Source organism: Typopeltis vanoorti, chromosome 18, assembly GCF_054136105.1.
Source record: "Typopeltis vanoorti isolate ZY-2024b chromosome 18, IOZ_Tvanoo_1.0, whole genome shotgun sequence".
NCBI classification, from domain to species: Eukaryota; Metazoa; Arthropoda; class Arachnida; order Uropygi; family Thelyphonidae; genus Typopeltis; species Typopeltis vanoorti.
In genome coordinates, this window is record NC_143566.1 from 49,176,725 (window position 1) to 49,199,171 (window position 22,447).

The 22,447-nt window shown below is 33.6% G+C and overlaps 1 protein-coding gene across 1 annotated transcript in view; it reads left to right on the forward strand.

The window, feature by feature from the left end:
* Positions 1 to 21,407, forward strand: part of LOC150096653 (15-hydroxyprostaglandin dehydrogenase [NAD(+)]-like) — a 34,165-nt gene extending 12,758 nt beyond the window's left edge. Inside the window, exons 4-8 of the mRNA XM_090408415.1 lie at positions 3,655 to 3,758; positions 10,934 to 11,030; positions 14,477 to 14,553; positions 18,305 to 18,447; positions 21,223 to 21,407. Of these exons, the coding sequence (XP_090264541.1) occupies positions 3,655 to 3,758; positions 10,934 to 11,030; positions 14,477 to 14,553; positions 18,305 to 18,447; positions 21,223 to 21,319 (518 nt within the window). The 3' untranslated portion in view covers positions 21,320 to 21,407. The remainder of the gene's footprint in view (positions 1 to 3,654; positions 3,759 to 10,933; positions 11,031 to 14,476; positions 14,554 to 18,304; positions 18,448 to 21,222) is intronic.
* The last annotated feature ends 1,040 nt before the right edge of the window (positions 21,408 to 22,447 follow it).

A 22,447-nucleotide genomic window follows, 5' to 3' on the forward strand; every position in this document is an offset into this window, starting at 1 on the left:
CCAAAAATGTATGAAACTGATAATCATTTACTATATTTGAAAACTGAATTACCATATATTCGTATCATGGGAAAAATTATTGCTAACCATCTGACTTCATCAATAGTAAAATTAGACTTTCAAGACTTTATTCAATTCGATAAAGATTCTTTATTATGAAATATTTACGACCATTAAATGAAGATTGCTTGTGTATATCTGGTGAAAAAAGAATACATGGAAAGTTTAGGGAGGCACGGAGTCATATCCAGGCTAACACCTTACCAGATGTAAGGGGCTGTGTTTCCTATGGTGTTTACTCTTAAGACTGTTTTCTGTGACCTGCTATTTTGATGTAATGTAATCAGGAAACAGTGGGTTACAAACAGTTTCTTTATTGAACTCATTGGAAAATGTTATGATTGTAAACTCAATCTTGTGAAATATTTGTAGGTAATTACATGTTCGAATTTTTCTCCATGAATATACCTGTAAATAATAATTCAACAAAATAAAATATGCATCTGTAAACTTAAATGAACGAAAGTTTTGTGTTGTTAGTGTGTTTTCCACAGTGAAATTTGTATTCAGTTATTCTGTTTAGAAGTTGATATATAAAACCATAACTTTATACCTTAATGCAATTATGTTTAATTATTGCAAAAAAGAAGTTAATATTTCTTTAGGAAAAGTAATGAATTTTTGAAGATCCAGAAAGTTACATCTGTACGAAGACCATATATGTAAAAATCGATGACAAAGACATCTTTAACCAGAATCACTAACACAGATCATAATACAAGAAAATTAAATGTAAAAATAAAGAAATATATATATATATATATATATATATATATATATATATATATATATATATATCACTACTGTGAAATTAATGTCGGGAATGGGAAAAAAGTGAGGAAAACTGATAACCTATAGTTAATTATTTTAAAAATTGTTTAATGTTACCTATTGACATTGAGTTATCTGTAAACATTTCGTTCGTATATTCGAAAACCAGAACTGATAATCTCAATTAGAATGTTGGTGTCATTAGCATCACAGACGGACCGAGTATAAACAAGAAAATGGAGGATATGAGTCATGATTAGTCACCATTGACTTTACACTCACATAAACATAACACTATAAGCTAACGTTTTAAATGTTTGGAACTTTTTAGCATAGAAATTAACAAAGTATGCTACAGAGGTAATATTCATTTGAAATAACAATAACTAACTTTTTATTTGTGCTGGCAAAAGAAGTTTGTAATAAGAAATCGCTAACACAGAGTCCAACCCTTGTTTATCTAATTTCCTTTAAACTTACTAATGCTAAAGAAAAATATAACATTTTGAAAAAAAAATTTAAATTTCAGCTGCAGAAATAACTTTGAAGCACAAGGAATCGAAGGTAACATTAATAGCCCGAAGGGACAACAAGTTCATCCCCACAGTTTTGCAAGCAAAAGCAGCTTCTGTATGCCAACAAAGGAGACATAAAAAGTAGAGTTTGAAAGCATATTTTGAATTTTAAAGTAAAATAGAGAAAAACAACCAATCAGATTTAAAAAATATATAGAAGCATATCAAAAGCCCGCATCATGTGATGCAAATGTTTGGGTTACAGTATTCCAAATGATGAAAACAATATGGGTGTGAATGTCAAAACTTAATTTGTCTTAATATCTGTTTAGTTATGAATGCGAAAAGAAAAATTACGAGTGCAAATTACCAAGTCTTAGTGAAATATGTCACACTACACTGTGAAAATTAACAGAAAAGGTTACGGGTGACTTTACTTTACTTCCAATCCTTGTTTCTCTCATTTCCCGTATTTTTCTTTTGAAAATATGGGAGTCTAAAGTATAATCTTTGGAAGTTGTAACAGAGGAATTAAGATGAAAATTATAGTACCAGACCTAATATTCAGTTGAAATAAGAATAAATAATTATTTGTGTTGGAAAAAATACCTAACATAATAAATGAGTTAAAAAAATATCACTACTGTGAAATTAATGCCGGGAACGAAAAAAAAACCCATAATGCTACACGAGAACAACAACAGCAACAAAAAAAAACTCATCTGTCGTGTCAGAATTCCATACTCTAACCATCACTCAGAATTTTACACACATGACAATAACGTCCATTTCCACTTCAATGCAATGATGTCGTATTGGACAGAAACCTATAGGAACAATAATCAAGTGCATTTCGTTCTTTCAGGCCACAGATCATCTTGCGTGTATGTTGTGTTGTACTGTTTTGTGTATCCTATAAAGTAAAATAATGGGCGAACACAAAAGGCTTTGGAATTTTTCTTTCTTCAGGAAAATAGCAAGAGAGACAAATCTTGTGAAATATTTCTAGATAATTACGTTTTAATTTTTTATTGTGAATATACATGTAAATAATATTTCAGTCACATAAATGCGTATTTGTAAACTTAAATGAACAATTAAGGTATCGTTGATGTGTTCTCCATATTTAAGAATATTTATTCTGCTTAGAATTGTAATAAAAGTAACATTTAATTAGTTTTAGAAATGTGAACATGAAAGGAAAAAAATGTGTGTGTGTTCGAAGGGGGATGCGGGGAACACTACTGATAGCCTATAATTAATCATTTTAGAAAATGTCTAACTACAACCTATTGAGAAGTAAAACATGAAAGGAAAAAAAATAGTAAAACTGAGATTCCAGTAATTAATTATTTTAGAAAATGTAAACATGAAAAAAAAAGTGTGTGTGTGCGTTTGAGGTGAATGGGGTACACTACTGATATCCAATAGTTAATTATTTTGGAAAATGTAAACATGAATGAAAGAAAAAAGATGTGTATCCTATAAATAAATAAATGTGTATCCTATAATCTGGTCTCGTGTGTGTTTGAGAAGGGTGAGGAGGACACCAGTGATATCCAGTTATTAATTATTTTAGAAAATGTCTACTGGTATATTAAAAAATATTCTCCCATAGTTCCACAATCGAGCCAAAGACCCCAAAACTTGACCAAATATTCTCCCAGAATTCCAATCGCTAATCATTAACCATAATGCGACACACAAACAAAAAGCTCATCTCATGTCAATGAAATACACAGCCACATCCCAGAATTCCATGCTCTGACCATCACCCGCAATTCCATACGTGAACTATTAACCATAATGCCCCTCATGAATGAAAAGCTCATCTCATGTCAATGACAAACACAACCCTATCCCAGAATTCCTCTCTCTAACCATTACCCAGAATTTCATACTCTAACCATCATCCACAATTCCATATGCAAACAATTACCCCGAATTCCACATGCGAACCAAAACACACAACGTGATGTCTCAGACAGATATATCCCCCATGGAAATTCCAAGGATTCCATACTCGATCTTATCTCTATCACCCACAATTCCATACGCAAACAATTACCCAGAATTCCATATGCGAACAAAAAGACACAACGTGACCTCAATGACAACCATGTCCCCCAGCGAAAAAATTCCAAACATTCCATACTCATGACGTCACTGATCTTATCAGCCAATGATGTCACGAATCTGGTCACTCTGAACAAGATCAGAGTGACCAGACTACTAGCCTTGCTATAATAGTGGAATAAAGCATACAGATGATTAATTACTCGTGTTTTTTTTTCTTTTTCTTTTGAAGGTGTGTTTCAGGAGGTGATTTCAAATATGGGTCGAGTGGACATTGTCGCTAACAATGCTGGAATACCTTCAAATGACTGGCAAAAGATGGTGGATGTTAATCTGGTAAGTAATTTATGATGTTGCTTCCACCCATGAAAGGTTTATTTGGAAACCTTACAGTACATTAGTACTGTGGAAGAGATAAGAATTTTTTTTATTTTTGTTGATTTTTTTACATTTATTTTTTACTTAGTCTAGAAATCCTGCTTTAGAGAATACTCAGGCCTGGAATAAGCGGGACGGCGGTGGTCTCACACGGGCGATAAAATTCATCTCCCATCTCACACGTTCGTGAACCTAACAAAGAATGTCGGAAGTTTAGCTCAATTAGTGACGGATCGTCATCATTACAATGAGACCCGATTAGATGGTAATCGTTTGACCTTGATAGAGGAACCTGCTACTTGTGAACCAAAACGATTTAAAATATTATGGATTTCTTTGTATTATTCATTAGCTTTTAGCTGATTCCAGTGCTTATGAAAATTTAGGTATTCATTTACTTATTCAATGAATAAGTTCTCAAAAAAATTAGCCGCAAGGAAACGCAATGGAATTTTGTAGTTTTGATAACTTTAAGCAACAACAAGTATTAACAAAATCGTTTATTAAAGTATAATTTGAATACAGATTAAACATAGCGCATAATACTATTGACGATTTATACTTTACACTTTAACTACCGAACAGTTCGTTAGAGTGCAAATTGCACTACAAACACCTCCCTTATTATTTACAGATAAGATTAGTTTAGGAAATTTGTTGACAGTTGTATGGAAGGTATTAATACTTACAGGACAGACTTTTAAAAACCATCTTCTCAAAGGTAATTAGGCGACTTGGCCGGAAGATATTATTATTAGTAGTAGTAGTATTTTAATACAATAATTTAGGTCGAATGGATAGAATGCAATTAGAAAATAGAATGTGAACTTAGAAAAGCCAAACTATAAGGACAAGCCAGCGGATGGGGAGTACATTGGGAAGTGAATTTTGTATACTATTAAAATATGTCTGGATACTGCGGCAGTTATAAGAGGACAGGCTTGATGGGAAAGTCAACTAAAACTAAAAAGAAAACAGATCTTAAATCTGAAGATAGTAACATTATCAAAATGTGAGAGGGAGCAAAGTAAAGACCTCTCTTTCAAGAAATAACCCAAGACTGTTTTGATATAATTGAAGTTCACTACATTAACTGCACTCTCCCTCTGAGAATGGTGAGGAGGGTCTACTGTATTTAAGATATTAGTTAAGGAATATCTTTAAACTTGAATCATTTGAGTACTACAAGGTTTCTAGAATGAAGACGAGTGGAGAATACTGTCGTCAGCAAAACTATGGAGAGGATTTGCATTTAGAAAGAAAGAGAGAAGAAACTCGATGTATAGAAGAAGAGCGTGGGCCAGAGGCCTGGGATATTCCAGCACTATGCATATTTCTGTCTGTATCTTCAGAAGTTCCAAAATACTACTTTTGTATATCCCGATGTATCACTTGCAGGAAGCTGTCGGATTCTTGCGATACATCATTCACTCATCTGGTCTGGTCTGTCTCGAGATCTGAGATTTTTTATTCCTTAGAGAATTTCGGTTTTCTCTTCTTATGTATAAACCTACTAGCAACACATTTGTAGTATGACAAGTCAGTTATACATCATCATGCGTATCAAGGATTTGGGCCTAGCATGGCCTTCCGGCCTTAGAAGTCATCGTTTAAGAGGGTGTCCCGCTTTTCTTTTTCCTAATGGCCTGTACTTTAAGACTTGTTTTGGTAATCTTTCTGTTTTCATTCTTTGAACGTGTTCCACCCATTTATGTTTATATTTTTTAATTTTTTCTATTACTGGTTCTTGGTTTAATTCTTTCATAATTTCTTCGTTTTTTGTGTGATCAAATAGGGTATACTTTGCAGTTTTTCTCATAAACTTCATTTCTGCTGTTGTTAATCTTTGTCTTTTTGTTTTATTGTCCAGATTTCGCTTCCATACATTAAGACTGGTAGGGCTAATGTATTGTATACTTTTTAGTCTGATTTATTTTTGAACTAGGTTTGGGTTTAAATATAGAGTTAATTACAACTGTTGTTTTTAAATATTTTGCAATAAATTTTTACGTTTATATCTTTTTCATTTTCATATGTGATCATACATCCTAGGTAATTAAATGAATTCACCTGTTCTAAGATCTTGTTATCTATTACTATTTTGTTATTGCTGGATCTTGTCCTTTTAGAGTCCATAGTTTTTGATTTTTCTGTTGATATTATCATACCATAATCTTTGGATATCTCATTTAGATTTAAAATAGCTTTCTGTAAGTTATCTTCAGAATTTTTAATTATTATTTGGTCGTCGGCAAAAAGGAGAGTGTTCAAGTTCACTGCAGGAGAAAGTTTAATACTTTCTCCTACAGTGATGTAAATTTTTATTCCATTTTATTATTATTTCATTTAAGTAAATATTAAAAAGAGTTGCGGAGAGGGGACATCCCTGTCGGACCCCTTGGTTTGTCTCTTAGATATGATAGCTCGTGATTTAATCTTATTTGTATTTGATTATTTTCATATATACTTGTGACAGCTTTTAGGATATTATTTGGTATTTGTCTTTCTTTTAATATGTTAAATAATATGTTTCTTATAACTTTGTCAAATGCTTTTTCAAAGTCAATAAATGCAATATATGTTTCTAAATTGTATCCTCTTCTTTTCTCTATTATTAATTTTAGGCAAAATTAATAATAGAAAAAAATATAGACTCAGCCTTTTAGGCAAAAGGCTGAGTCTATACATGATCGTCCTTTTCTAAATCCATTCTATACCTCTAGAGTAAAGTTTTCGGAATATTTCATTAGTTTGTTATTTAAGATTCTGCTATATATTTTGTAACAGGAATTTAGCATACTGACACCTCCATAGTTTTTAGGGTCATCTCTATTACCTTTCTTAAAGATAGGAATCACAATTGCTTTTTTCCATTCTATTGGGGGGATACCAGTTGAGTAAAGTTTATTTAAAAATAATAAGAGTCTTTCTTTGAATCTTGTTCCTGCGTATTTATATAGTTCTGAACTTAGCTTATCTTCTCCAGGTGATTTTCCGTTTCTTGTTTCTTTCAGGCTGATTTCTAATTCTTCTTTGGTTATTTCTTTTTCATTGTCGTTAATTGTTTTGCCAGTTGTCTTTTTTAAAAGATTTGTCTGACCACAATTCTGTGTAGTAATTTAGAAATTCCTCTAATTTCAATTCGGTGTTTAATTTTAATGTTTTCTTTGGTATCTGCATTTAAGTGTTTCAAAATCTTATATACATTGGGTCTTATTTTATATAAATTATGTTCTAAATTAGAAATAAATTTGTTCCATGATTCTGTCTTTTTCTGACTTCTCTTTTAGCTACGGCTCTTATTCTTTTATATTCTATTTCATCTTCTAACCTTTTATTGCTTAACCATTTGTTGATAGGCTTCTTTTTTTCTTTTTGATTATTTCTTTGATTGTATCATCCCAGATCTTCAGTTTTTTCCTTTTATTGAATTTTTTGGTCTTTCCTAAGCTTTCATTTGCTGCAGCATTTAGTATCGTTTTTATATTAAGCCATTCTATTTCTTCGTTTTGTTTTATTTTATCTAGATATTGGTTAATTCTTTGTTCATTTAGCCATTTTTTTTTTGTCGTTCAATAGTCTAGATTTATAAACAAATGCTTCATTTTTTCTTTCTGTTCTTGTTACTTGTAGCCATTTAGGTGGAAATCTTAATTTTATTTTAACAAGGAAGTGGTCACTGCTTATTTCATATCCTCTGTGAACTTAACATCTAGTGAAAATTTGATGTCTTTTCATTTAATATAAAGTAATCTAATATTGATTTCCATCCTCTTGCTGCCCAAGTATATTTATGTATGTCTTTATGTTTATAGAAGGAATTCATTATTTTTAGGTTATTATAAACTACAAAGTCAATCAACTTTTTACCATTCCTGTTTAGAGTATGTTCTCCATGATGTATTCCTATATTATTATTAATTTTCGTGTTTCCAATTCTTGCATTTAGGTCTCCTGCTAAAATTACCTAATCATTTTTATTCATTTTATTATATATGTTTTGTAGCTGATTATAAAAATTAATATTATCCTAATACTATTACACTTTTTTATAAAATCTTTATCAAGCAGCTTTATTTTTATCCTCCTACATGTTTCGCCAATCTGTTTCTATTGGCATCCTCAGGGAATACAAATCAGTAAGCACAAAATGAAGGTTACAGACTAGGTTATAACCGATGGTTCTAAATCATACAAAAATTGGTATTGTGCGTGACAATGTGCGTGTCTCGTTAACGTGATTTATTCGTGATGACTCATGACGTAATTGTTATGAAAGTTCATTTCTTTGATATTTAATGATCTGATAAAAGTTTTCCAAATTTCTGGTAAAATTAGACCTTGATTCTTGTTTAGGTTTTCAGTTTTACGGACGACTATAGCTGCTTATTTAAAGGTTCTTGAATGGTAGTTATCTTCTATGTATGGCATAAGGCTCTTATCCCACTCAATGTGATGGTTAGTAGAGGCAAAGTGGCATGAAAGGCCTGAAATGTCTTGTCTGTTATTTCTGACATATCCTATGTGTTCTTTCTTTCTCGTTTCGAAGCTTCTAGATGTCTGACCTACGTAACTAATACCACATGAGCAAGGAATATTATATACTCCAGAGTATTTGTAGAATGGGTGAGGATATTTCGGTGATCTTAAAAATTTCCGAATAATATTGATTGGTTTGAATGCCACTCTGATCTTATGTGGTTTTAAAAGTTTAGCTAATTTTTTGGAAAGGTTGTTGACAAAAGGAATCGTAATTGTACTGATGTATTGGACGTCATCACGTTGTCGATGTGGTATATCAGTAAATAGAATCTTGTTGTAGAGTCTTTTAGGGTAACCATTTAATGGAAATGGTTACCCTAATTTTTTCCATTTCTAATCACATTAGAAATGGAAAAAGATAAAAAACTGCCATTCCTTGACATTTTAATAAAGAAACAATCCAATAATAGTATCAACCTATCTGTATACAGAAAACCTACAAATACTGGACGTTACCTCCATTTCAACTCAGCTCATCACATAGCTCAGAAACTTAGCATTATCAATAGTCTCAAGAAAAGAGCTATACAGTATACGACAGACAAGGATGACCTACTAACGGAATTAACCACAATTTCCAGAGAACTTTCTTTAAATGGTTACCCTAAAAGACTCTACAACAAGATTCTATTTACTGATATACCACATCGACAACGTGATGACGTCCAATACATCAGTACAATTACGATTCCTTTTGTCAACAACCTTTCCAAAAAATTAGCTAACCTTTTAAAACCACATAAGATCAGAGTGGCATTCAAACCAATCAATATTATTCGGAAATTTTTAAGATCACCGAAATATCCTCACCCATTCTACAAATACTCTGGAGTATATAATATTCCTTGCTCATGTGGTATTAGTTACGTAGGTCAGACCTCTAGAAGCTTCGAAACGAGAAAGAAAGAACACATAGGATATGTCAGAAATAACAGACAAGACATTTCAGGCCTTTCATGCCACTTTGCCTCTACTAACCATCACAGTGAGTGGGATAAGAGCCTTATGCCATACATAGAAGATAACTACCATTCAAGAACCTTTAAAGAAGGCTACAGTCGTCCGTAAAACTGAAAACCTAAACAAGAATCAAGGTCTAATTTTACCAGAAATTTGGAAAACTTTTATCAGATCATTAAATATCAAAGAAATGAACTTTCATAACAATTACGTCATGAGTCATCACGAATAAATCACGTTAACGAGACACGCACATTGTCACGCACAATACCAATTTTTGTATGATTTAGAACCATCGGTTATAACCTAGTCTGTAACATTCATTTTGTGCTTACTGATTTGTATTCCCTGAGGATGCCAATAGAAACAGATTGGCGAAACATGTAGGAGGATAAAAATAAAGCTACTTGATAAAGATTTTATAAAAAAGTGTAATAGTATTATGAATAATTATCAAGAAAAAATTCAACATAATATTATCCTGTTCTCTTCCTTCTTCTGGGGCATATAATACAATGATTTTTAAATAGCCTCTATCTATTTTTATTCTAGCTTCTATTATTCTTTCATTCCATAATTTATAATGTTTTAACTGTTTTGAAAGGGAGTTATGAATCCAAATCATGACTCCTGCTTGTGCTCTTTGGTCTCTGTCGACTCCACTGTATATCACATTAAAAGTTTCGGATCTCATAGTTCCTTTTAATTTCTTTTTTGTTTCAGTGATTACTGCTATTTAAACATTTTTTTCATTTAATAGTTGGTCTAATTCTATTTCTTTATATGCTATTCCTCTTACATTCCAGTTTGCTATGTATATTATATTTTGTCGTTTCCATTTTTGTTTTACCTTTTCCATTCCAGGGTCGTTTCCCATAGATTCAATCCGATTATATTCTGTCAGCTTACAAGTAGAATTATGTTCTCCATGTCAGAGAACTAGCCTGACGATGGAATAGTTCAGTGGCTACCTTAAAGCTTCCGAATTTAAACCCATAGGAGGAATAGGGTATATTGAAGGGGGAAAGAGTAGATTATATAAGAATTATAGTAAGGTTTATAGAGAGAGAATAGTTGTAAGGCCAGAAATGAAAAGACCTCATGGCCCTCGAGTACTCTAACAGCAAAGGGTCATAAAATAAGAAGAGTTGGCTGATAAGGCCTTATAGGAAAGATTAAATTAAGTGGATCTTCCTCAAAGTAGAAGAAGGAGAGAATAGATCCAACTAGGGGTCCTTGGGAGTGCTGCTTCCCTTACAATCAAGATGATAATGCCATAAGGGGCAAGTAAGTTATACATAAAGTAGAATTTGCCGTAATTCGTGCAGTTCACGACGTTTCTCCCTGTGATGGACTGAAGTCTTCTGGAAAGCCGATGATAATAATAAATGGTTGTTTAATACACACACACGTTTATTAATAAATGAAATTTATTATTAATAGTACGTGATGCATTTCTTGAAAAGAGAAATAAATTTTTTTGTTAAAAGTAGCATCCCCCCCCCCTCCGTATTCCGAATGTATTTAAGAATAGCCTTATTTGTCTTTCATCACCCCAAAATGGACTTCTCTTTATAGGAAAGTACAAATTCAAATTCCACCCTACAACTGTCTCTCTGTGTTATTTCCAGAAAGGTGTGGTGCGTGGGACTCAGCTGGGATTGCGATTCATGGGAAAAGACCAAGGTGGACATGGGGGAAGAATAATCAATACAGCCTCCATAGCAGGTAATAATAACGAATTCTAACATTATTATGATGTCGTTGAAATTCTTACTCAAGCAAAAATACAAGAAAACCACATTGCTGTCAAATTCCGCAGGGAACTTTTGAACAAATTTAAAAATTGAGGCAGTGGTAGAATGGAAAATCGAAAATCCAATAAATCCAGATTTAAGCTCTTTAATTCCTTAAATTCATGCAATAATTTCATGACACTTCTATTCTCAATTAAGATAAAAAATATTCATTTACTAATTTTTCTTCGTGTTTTCAGCGTACACTAACTCCTAGATCACAAGCGCCTTTTGCCAATGGCCCACAATCAAATCTTCCAAATGCTTTTAATTTATTTGTTATCCGTAAATACCACCACTATTATTTCCTTTTCTCACACATTTTAGGAAGAGCTATTATAACTATTCGGTCATAGGACGCAAAAATGTTTATATTTGCAATTTTAGTACATTTTTCAAAAGTTGACGATAATTTGTTTCCGCATCCTTGCGCTGACGGAAGTCGCAGCTGAAGTCTCATCAAACGGAAACCTTCAAGTTGAACATTTCCTTAATAATTAAACTAAAAAGTTGTCAAAAGCAGTCACTTCGTAGCTAAATTCAGTTAACTTAACAGCCACTTTAGAGGGAGGGAGTCAGTGTATGAAGAAAACACTCTACGAGTGCTGTTCCAAAGCAAATATTTCAGATTCCAGTTTAGATTTTTTGAAAGTGAATTAAGATATTCACAGTTGGGGTTGACTTTTTATAGACTCCAAAGTGCAGACAATTAAGTAATGTCTTTTATATGTCGTGTGTGTGTGTGTAATATCTGTGGTATACGCAGAAGAGTCCAGCGAATCCACGGATTATACTTGATGATCTTCCCACCTCCCTTTGGATGAGATCATCTTAAGGAAAAGGATGAAATTATACTTCCATCTCTTGATATATAAAAAGGTCTGTATTTTTTTTTGGAATGTCAATAACACGCAATGCCGAAAAAAATCGAGAAAAATGTCGAGAAATAAACTTGCATCCATTGGTAAATGAAACACTGTAATGTGAACGTATATCACAGCAGGTATTCAAAGTAACTTTCGTTTGCTAGCAACACAACTGTTTGAGACTTTGATTGATAGCCACAGCGTCTGAAAGTTCATGAGTAATGTTTGGTGGCGCTACATGCATGTTCAAATCCTGCGCTTCATCAACGTTCCATAGTGGGTAAGAGTACACTAATACTTTCAAATGTCCTCACAAATAAAAACAAAGAATTTTGGTCAAATGACCGAAGCGGGTGTAATTAGTCCACCTCGTTCAATCCATCTTTCAGGAAACATTATATGAAGTATGGGAAAGCTCAGTCACACATGAACCACGTTTTTTCTGCATTCCAAACGAAAATGTTCGATGCCAGGTTTTTCAATAAGTCAGAGTACAAAGGTCTTGCAAGTCTATTTAACACAGTCTTATGAAATCTGTGTCCACAGATTCTACTCGTACGTTGATGGGTAGCGATCATTCGACAATTCTCACTAAATAACTTCATGTGGATTTTGATTAATGTTCACTGCTTGGAAAGAAATCAATGGAAACCCCCATGGGCCATCGTGTCATGTAACAAGTTACTCGTTTGTAGCCAGTATAATTTGGAGAAATAAGATGCTCCCAAGACAGTGCAACTGTGTCCAGGTGATGTGGCTGCGAGAAGGGAACTGACCGAGTTTGAAAGAGACGTTGTGACAGGATGCCATGTTCGGAAAATTGTTGACCTGAGATGGCATAATTTGTCAACAATCAGTGATACTATACTGTGATAGGAGCGCAAGGAGTCAACTGCGAGTGCTACCCGCAGTAGACGTCACATTACTCATCAAACGTGACCATAGGGTGTTGCGATGGGTAATAAGTAAAATCCGCCAAATCCGCCGGGACATAAAGAAGCCAAAACGTTGAATGAGGAGTTCAGGGCATCAAGTGGAACACGAATCTATACACAAAAAACAATTCAGAATCGAGGCTCTCAAGATGGGTTTCCATGGTAGGAAATATGCAATATGTACGTCCCACGGTATCCGAACCACCATGTAGCGTCGTCTCTTTAGTGGTGCCAAGAGCGTGTACAGTGGTGTGGAAACTTGGAAATATTTGTTATTGAACGACAAATCACGTTACGCCTTCTACGTGTTGCGGAAACCCGGTGAACGTCACTTACCAGAGTAAATAACCCCGACTACGAAATTCGGAGGTGGCGGTGTGATGGTATGATTCTGTTTTTCCTGGTTTGGCCTCTGACTTCTGTTTTCTTTACCACGAATATTTAACTTAGAAACGTTCTCTAAGTTATTTATGTTAACTGCAAATAGAACAAGGCTTCGTCTGTGAAAAGCACTGGACAGAGAGAGAAAAAAAAATAAAGTGAGAATAAAGAGAAATCGTTTGTCCAACGTATACCTCTAGAATTAGCAAACAAAACACTAATTGAGGACTGGTATTTCTAAGTTTTCTGCAGTTTCCTTTAGTTGAGTTTTCTTCAGTTTCCCATTGCAAAAAACTGGAAGTTCAGTCAATATCGACGTGCTCTCTGTTTGGAAACGCCTGGTTTCCAAATCCCGTCTGGGACATGAAGAAGCTTTATAAGTGAAAAGTTTTTTACCTTGGGTATAATATTTGTTAAAGAATCTTTAACAAGTTTTATAAGTGTTTTCATTTAAGGGTGAGTTAGTGATCTTATATGGACGCGAATGGATTTTTCCTACTCAAAACAGCAACACTGCCTGTTTGAACACAGCAATTAATAGGACGTAATTCAAATAATAGCATGAAACCAATGCCAATTGCCTTAAGTTGAATCTGAAAGCAAGTCCAGGCGAGTCCTGCATGGGACTCGCCTGGACTTGCTTTACGATCCAGTCATTTATCGAGTCGTGTCCATGGCGATGTTTCGAATAAAAGCACCAAAGTACCTCGTTATATTGCGTGTGTGCCATTGCTGCGTAGTTTGAGGAGAATATCGTTGGAAAAGTTTATTGGTCTACAGAAAACGGTTATCTATAATTAGTCACCCTCTGAGATTAATTTGAAAATTGAAAATCAAGTAGGATTCGTGCATAACGCTGAGAAATGTGGACTGACAGTCGTATTAAAGAAGTCTGGTTCCAAATACTTGACTCATCTGATATCAAACTGGTGGCGGGTGTACTAATAAAAGTTAAAAATGAAGCGCGTAAAATTTAGCTTTTTATACTGATCTACTATTTATTTTTAACACAATGCATTATTTAAGATAATTTTATATATGAATATTAGACGCTCTCTTGTTTTTCTGGATGAGAATTCCATTTTTGTAGAACGACACTTACGATTCATTAAATTCAGATTCCTATAATAAACCCTTCAAGGAATTTCGTAGGAAATTGAAAATGCTTACAAAGCAATGTTTTAATTTATTTTTAGGTTTAATGCCATTTCCTAATATTGCAGCCTATAGTGCAGCTAAGTATGGCGTGGTTGGAGCGACCCGCAATTTCGGAGTAAGTAGTTCAAATATGTATTACAATTTTAAGTTTGTATTTATTCATTGGAGAAAATGCATATTTGTATTAATGGAGAAGCCGAATGGTATTACACATCAATCTATCAGTAAACTGCGACCCGTATTTCATCAGAAAAATTATCTAAATTAAATGAAGAACACACAAAACATAATTCACAAACAAAAATCGTAAATGGCGTTGATGCTAGTTGTGTGTAGTGGGAGAATTAAGCAATAGAGTAGACGGTTAGATGTATCTAACGGAATGGAGTAGAGTGCCCTCCTACGATGAGTCCTCGGACTCCTTGGAGGTGTCACGTAATGATACTCTTAAAATTTCCACAATATACATGATAAGAAATGTCAAGTTTTCACAGAATATTATCAACGTTCTAAGACATACATGTCAGTATGATTTAATTCAAAATTATTTAAAACAGCTTTTTATACAAAGCTTTGCTTGGTTTTAAATCGATCTAGTATGATTGATGCAAGTTCCAATTAATCAGCAAAAGAACACATAATAATAGGACAACATATCTCCAATCCAGAAAATGATATGTGAAATGCTGGAAGCAACACGAACAATTGCGCAATTCATGGAAAGATATAATCAGTCTAAACCATCGGTTCCCAACCTGTGGTACGCGGTCCCCCAGGGGATTCGTGCTGGGCTGTTCAGTGGTACATGAAAAATAATCAGTAATGCGGAAAAAAAACACGTAAATTGAACAAAACGTTGGTTATGGAACAATAACTGTTAAGTTTGCATCACCGCGAATGGAGGCACTTCAAAACTAGCTCACATTAGCGAATGATGATTGGTGACGGCATGGTTGTGAACCCCCTCCTACAACCCCCTTTTCTACCAATCATTACGCAGAGTTTATCCGTCACTTTTGTCACCCATCCTCCTTTCCAGAACATAACGAACCTTCCACTGACTTCTATTTCGCGGCGTTTCTAGAACTTCTCCAAAAATACATTCGTAGCCAGACTGTTTGATCAGTTCAGTTATTGACTGAGTATAAGTAAGTGCGTTGTCTTTAATTGCGATTCTTTTTAAGTAGTGTTTTTATTTAATGTTTAACGTAGTTTCAGTTATTATTGTCAGTGATTTTTAGACGTGTCAGTTATGGACCAGTGGTTGAAAACAGGAACGGTTAAAAAACCAAAACTTGATGTGGATTATAACCCGTCGCCAAGTACTTCTCAATACGTGTCCATAGCTACGAGTAACACCCACTGCTGGAGATAGTAAAAAAGGGAAGAACATGTCCGCAAAAGCGATACTATCTCTTTTTCAAACAATACAATGTCTCGAAGAATTCAGGATATGTCTGACAAAATTAAAGCTGCAGTAGTAGATAGAATTAAAAAAATTAAATTCTTTTCTATCCAGGTCGATGAAAGTGTAAATGTTACTGATTTCTCTATTTTACTGGTCATCGAGACGTACTTGACAGAAAATGAAATTGAGGAAAACCTGTTGATATTTTTAATGTGATCGATTTATTTCATCGACATTAGTTGGTCGAATTGTTGTGGTGTATGCACTGACGGAGCCATGTCTATGTCAAGTTGTTTTATAGAACTACGCGGCCAAGTTAAAGAAGCAGCTCCCGATGTACCATGGAGTCACTGTTGCGTTCATAGACAAACTCTTGCATCCAAGCCTCTTCCAAGTGATCTGAAAGACGTTCTTAATGAGGCTGTAAAAGTTGTACATTTTATTAAGTTACAACCACGTTAAAGCGCTGTGTGAAGAAATGAACAGCCATCACAGCACATTACTTTTGCATACGGAGGTAAGGTCTGGACAACTTATCTGAGAATGACTTGCAGCTATCGCAAAACGTGAACGAGAATATTTTAAGTCACTTAGAATATCTCAAAGTGTCCTTTTATAAGTACTTTCTTCAACATGGAAAAGGAAACAATTGGATTGTAGATCCCTTCAATGAAGAATTCTCCAAAGAAGCTAAACTATCAATCAATGAAAAAGAGCAGTTAATTGAACTTTCAACCGATTCTTCTTTAAATTCTGATTTTAAAAGAAAGCATCTTATTACCTTTTGGTTAGATGTCAGTGAGGAATACGAACAGCTCACTGAGAAGACACTCAAATACCTCTTGCCATTTACTAATACTGAATTAGTGGAGAGAGCTCTTTCTTCTTACACCTTCATAAAAAATACGTATCGCAACAAGCTTAATGCAAGTCCGGATTTAAGACTATCTTGCATCTTTCTAGCCTGATTTCAAGAAATTAAGTGCATCAAAGGAAGCTCAACGATCTCACCAACAATATTGCAATCGAATAGTGACCTGTATACCAATTATTACAGACTTTTCAGATACACAAATAAATATTATTTATAATAATAAATAAAAAGTTTGTTAAATACTTGATCATCATTATCAATATTTAACATGAAGCTATACTTATTTCTGTGTTGCGAATATTGTAAAATTAAATCTGTGGTTTGGTTTGTACTTTTAGTGAAGTCATTTTCCTTTCCCAACTCATTACCTCATTTCCACTATTAAGATAGGCACTGAACAAAAGTGTCAGTATTTAAAAAAAAACATTATTTTAAAAACGAGGGGTACAATATAAAAATAATTTTTAAAAATAGGTTTAAAAGGGGTAAACAAGCGGGATGGGAACCGCTGGTCTAAACAAAACAACTGTAAAATGGCGTAAGCTAAAAGCAGAAGGTGAAGTTTCGGATAACAGAAATAACGGCATTTTGTGTCCAGAACTATGATCATTTTTGATGCGAGATGTTTGACGGGCACACGATGCCGCTGACTTTGCTAGAAAAAAATTTAGATTTAGGAGGAGGCATGGATTGGGTATGTAAAATACGAAATCAAAAATTTGTGATGGGTGAAGAGTACATTGAGCGTGTGTGAAACGCGGGAAAAATTCGAAGTCCTTAAAGAAATGTGGGAAGAATTGGCAATTTGATGGTATGAAGATGTACTGTTTGAAGGATGTTCGACTATAACAATAGGAATGAGCGTGATAGTAATGATACACATTTTAAGGCAAAACTTAACATTATATTCCCCCTTTTTTTTTCTTAAGGAAGTACTTGTGAAATTTTGCTTCCCAAGATTCAGGTGAATGTGGATGCATCATAACATGACAGATCGATGTGATTGTGGTATACTCCTTCATCCTCAAAACCTACCTGCCTATATTTTTTTTTCCTCCGGAGTTTGGATTCAGGACGTGCAGGATGGAAAGAAAAAAAAAACAAAGTTTTTTTCTTTTTTTCCATCTGAATTTACCTAAAGGAAAGTAGTCGGATTTTTCATCTTTTTCTCAAAACAGGTAAGTCGGTTCAGAAGAACACACGGCAACTTACAAACATAACATATTGTCACATAGCTCGAATTTGACCATAATTCCAACTGACCTACTACGATAACAGTGCAACTCAGAGTACAAGATCTGAGGGCACTTCAGGATTCCAGACCGAAGTGTAAGCAGTGCCGAAAAATATCTCAATCATTCCCATTTTTAATGACAGAGAGAAAAATTAACAAGGGAATAATAATATGTAGTTAATCCTGAACTGGTTTGTGGAAACACTTAATATTTTTCATGCTATACTTCAGTAAACGTACGCTATTATTTAAGTAAAGTGTTCTCAATATAACACTCATTAGCTGCTATCGTCCTGCAAAATTAGTAGACAATCAACATACTTTAACTGTTTTGTTTTCTCTCTTTGCAGAGTGATTTTTACTTCACCAAATCAGGAGTGTCGGTGTGCGCTGTTTGTCCAACGATAGTAGAGACCGATACGTACTTGGGATTGAAAAAGAAGTATAGCAGTGAAAAGGTTGCATTTATAGAAAGAGAATACCCAGTTATTCGGTAAGGCTTCGAGAGCTAAACAGTTTTACAGTAAGAATGCCCTAAATCAGTGCTTAACCGGGGCCGAGAAAAATTTATAAAACGTTTCTAGTTTGTAAAATTTTGAAAATCTGTTAAATAATTATTTTTTGCTCTTTATATTACTTCTTTTCAAACTTGTATCGGTTTATATTAGTTATCCGAATTATGCACTTTAATGCAGTAGTTTCTTTTGTGGTGGCGCAACAAGTCGACTTTTCGATGCTAGCAACACTGCCAGTCGTGACATCTGCCTACTGGACGTGTTATAGAAGTGATTCTCTGAAGTTTCAAACAATACTACTACGATGCATAGAACTTAACATTGTCGAGTGTTACTTGAGGGCAATTACTTTTCGAAACTTTCAGTGTCGTAATACTGATTTGTTATTTCTTAAAATTTACCCTCTTATAAAATGAACAAACAAAGAAAATTATTTGATTTTCAAAAATGTGAAAGTAGTGATAATTCCACGGATGATGTAAACGCGTGTGAAACAGAAAATAACGCTAGTCGTAAATGTAAAAAATAATTAGAAGAAAACAAAGGAAACATGATACAAGCTATATAAAATTCGGAGTTTTTAATGTAGAAATGGATAAAATTCAAAAACCATAATGTGATGTTTGCGGTGTAGTCCTCTCAAATGAATATCTGAAACCAAATAAAGAAGGCATTTAAAAACGAAGCATCGGCAAGCATAACAAGGTAAACGAGAAGAGATTTTTAGAAGAAAAAAAAGATGGAAAAAAAAACCCAGAAATCCTTCATGAATGCAATAACTGTTAGAAATAAATCATTAGTTAAAGCTGCGTTTACAACAGCTTTGCATATTGCGAAATTGAAGCCATGCATGATTAATATTTGCGAGGAACTATTTGGGATATCAGAGGCTAATAAAATCAAAGAAATGCTTATGTCGAAAGATTATTTGTCATAGAACTACACTGATTGCGGACGATCTCCAAGAGCAGATAATTCAGAATATTAAAAATTCTCCGTGGTTTTCACTGCAAATAGATGAATCAACTGACGTTTCCAACAAGTAAAAATTCTTATCTGTTTGGGATATGTGCGAAATATTGACCATAATAAAGAAGATATGTTTGAAGAAATGTTGTTTTGTTTAGAATTATAAACTGATACAAATGAAAGTATATTTAACAAAAATAAATTAAATTTTCACATCCAATGACTTACAGTGGAAAAACTGTGTCGGAATCTGATCTGTACAGATGGTGCAGCCGTTACGACAGGTCGTCGTATCGGTGCTGTCTCTCGAATAAAACAAATTGCAAATTCTAATATAATGGTTACTCATTGTTTCATACACAAAGAACAACTAGCTTCTAAAGAAACGAGTCTGGAATTACAGGAAGTAATGAGGTTGCTGTAAAAGTTGTAAATTTTATAAAAGCAAATACTCTAAATTCAAGACTCTTCGTGAAGAAGTTGGCGCCGATCGCACATCGCTCTTCTACTTCATACAGAAACTAGGTGGCTGTCGAAAGGGAAAATTCTTGCTTGTTTATTAGAATTAAAAACGGAAGTCGAAATATTTTTAAATGATAAAAAATGCAGCCTGCATTGGATTACAAAACTTTCATGTTTAGAAGATATTTTCTCTATTCTAAATCAAGTGAATTTATCTTTATAAGGAAATCAGTCTAACATTTTTATTACCCTAAGTCAAATAGAGGCAATGAAAATAAAACTGCATAGATGGATTCAAAGAGAATTTCAGAAGTTTTTGAAATGTTTCTGAACTAGTCGCAAATGATTTCAGACTACAATTTTAAATTTGATAAACTACACGTAAATTCTTTAGTTTTAATATCATCTCCAGAGATTAATTGAAAAGTTCGATGAATATTTTCCAAATAATGAACTCGATTGTAAAAATTGTGGATTCAAGATTCATATAATAACTGCAAAAATTCAAATTTATCACCAGTGGACGATGACACACTACTGGAATTGACAAAGGATTTTAGTCTGATCTCCGTTTTCAGGATTTGGTCCAATTTCGGATACACATCCGGAGGGAATATCCGCAACTGTTTACTATCGCCTTTAAAAATGTGTTCCCTTTTGTTTCTACGTATTTGTGTGAAAAGGGATTTTCACAATGGTAAATATTAAAACGAAATCGATTCCGAATAGATTCTTGCATGCGAATAGCATTGAGTAACAAAACTGAAGCAAGAGTAGACAAATTAGTAGAGTGTGTTCAACAGCAGAGGTCTCATTTAGTAAATATTTAAGTAAAGTTAATTTCTGTTTTCTGATTTTTTGTCACTAGAATCTGTAAGATTATAATGTAAAACTACTAATTTAAAAATGTTTAATTATTATTATTATGTTACTACAAACTAGGGGGCTCTCGAATATATTTCAGGACACTTAGGGGGCCGCGGCTACTAAAAGGTTAAGAACCACTGCCCTAAACAAAGCCAGTATTCTCACAGAGAAGGTTCGATGGTGCTCTACCACCTAACACTCAAAATATGCAATTATATTTTCTATTTCTTGTTATCATTAACATAAATCTTAATGGTTATTTCTTAAATAATGTTAAACAAGATAATATCTGAAATGGTGTATGTTTGCGATACTAATCAAATAATTTTACACATTAAAATGCAGCTAGAAAATTCTCTTCATGAAGTAGCTTATCTTAACCAAAATAAAACAATACTAACGAGATTTGTCACACTTCATATGATTCTCCTATTCTAATTTTTTTTTTCTTCCAGTCCCTCTGATGTTGCCGAAGCCGTGCTGAAACTATTAAATGATGACAAAAATGGGGCCCTTCTGAAAGTGACCAAGAACTGCGTCGAATATGTGTGATTGACATTTCCTCGTTTACTAATGATGAAGGATTCAATAAGTTTCTTTGTCTTATTGTGTACTTTTAAAATAAATGCACACTGTAAGAACCACAAGACAAAGAAGTATTTTCTTTAAACGAATTAATTATTAAATATTAACCTAATATTTCATATATATTTAATTTTCAGTATTTTGCATGGAATTCATTTACTGTATTTCTACAATACATAAAGCTTACTAAGCCTAAGAGAGTTAAATTACATACAAGACATTAACATATTTTTGAATAACGTTATTAGTGGAACTTTCATAAAATTAATAAACATTACCTTTCACTATAATTTTGGCAAGCGACTAACACAGTTTAACTGTTTCAATATAGCAATGCTAAAGGTGGATAAAACGAACCGCTACTTATTCTTCGAATGAGGCTACTGGGTGTGAAGTCACAACTAAATATATCACTGGAAATTAAAAATCCGGGATTAGACTACGCGATAAAATGTTAAATGCAGCTCAAAAAACCACGAACCACGGTAAATAAATACGAAGAAGAGAATATTTTAGTGACTGTTGGAGGGGGGGGGGGGAGAGAGAGAGAGAGGGAAGGAGTACATGGACATGACGTATAATATATGCATGTATTCTGAAGTAAAGATTAGTTTTCGAAGAATATTTGCGTGTATTTAAATATGTTCATATCATATTTATCGATTAGAATATTATTTAAAACCTATCCAAGTTACAAAATAAAATATAAAAATTATAGTAAAAGTAGACTTTTCCATTGAACTATTCAAAAAGTATGAATATACAGTAATCCTCGATTAATGACGATTAGTGCGTTTTCGATTAATGCGTCATTTTTTTTCGATACCCAAATTCGATTAGCTCCTCTAAAATTCGATTAGTGTGCCTATATACAGAGTGTCCCAAAATTCACGCAAGTAATTTTGATAGAAAACACGGGTTTTTAATTAAAAATTGTAATTTCTTATTGATTCATAAAGTATACAATATAGGGTTATGCATGGAATAGCATATCGGGTAAATGGCCTCCACGGCTTTGCTGGCACATACGCACTCTTTTGTCGAAATTTTCCATGACCGTTTTGCATAAATGTGACTGAATTTCGTTGATACAGC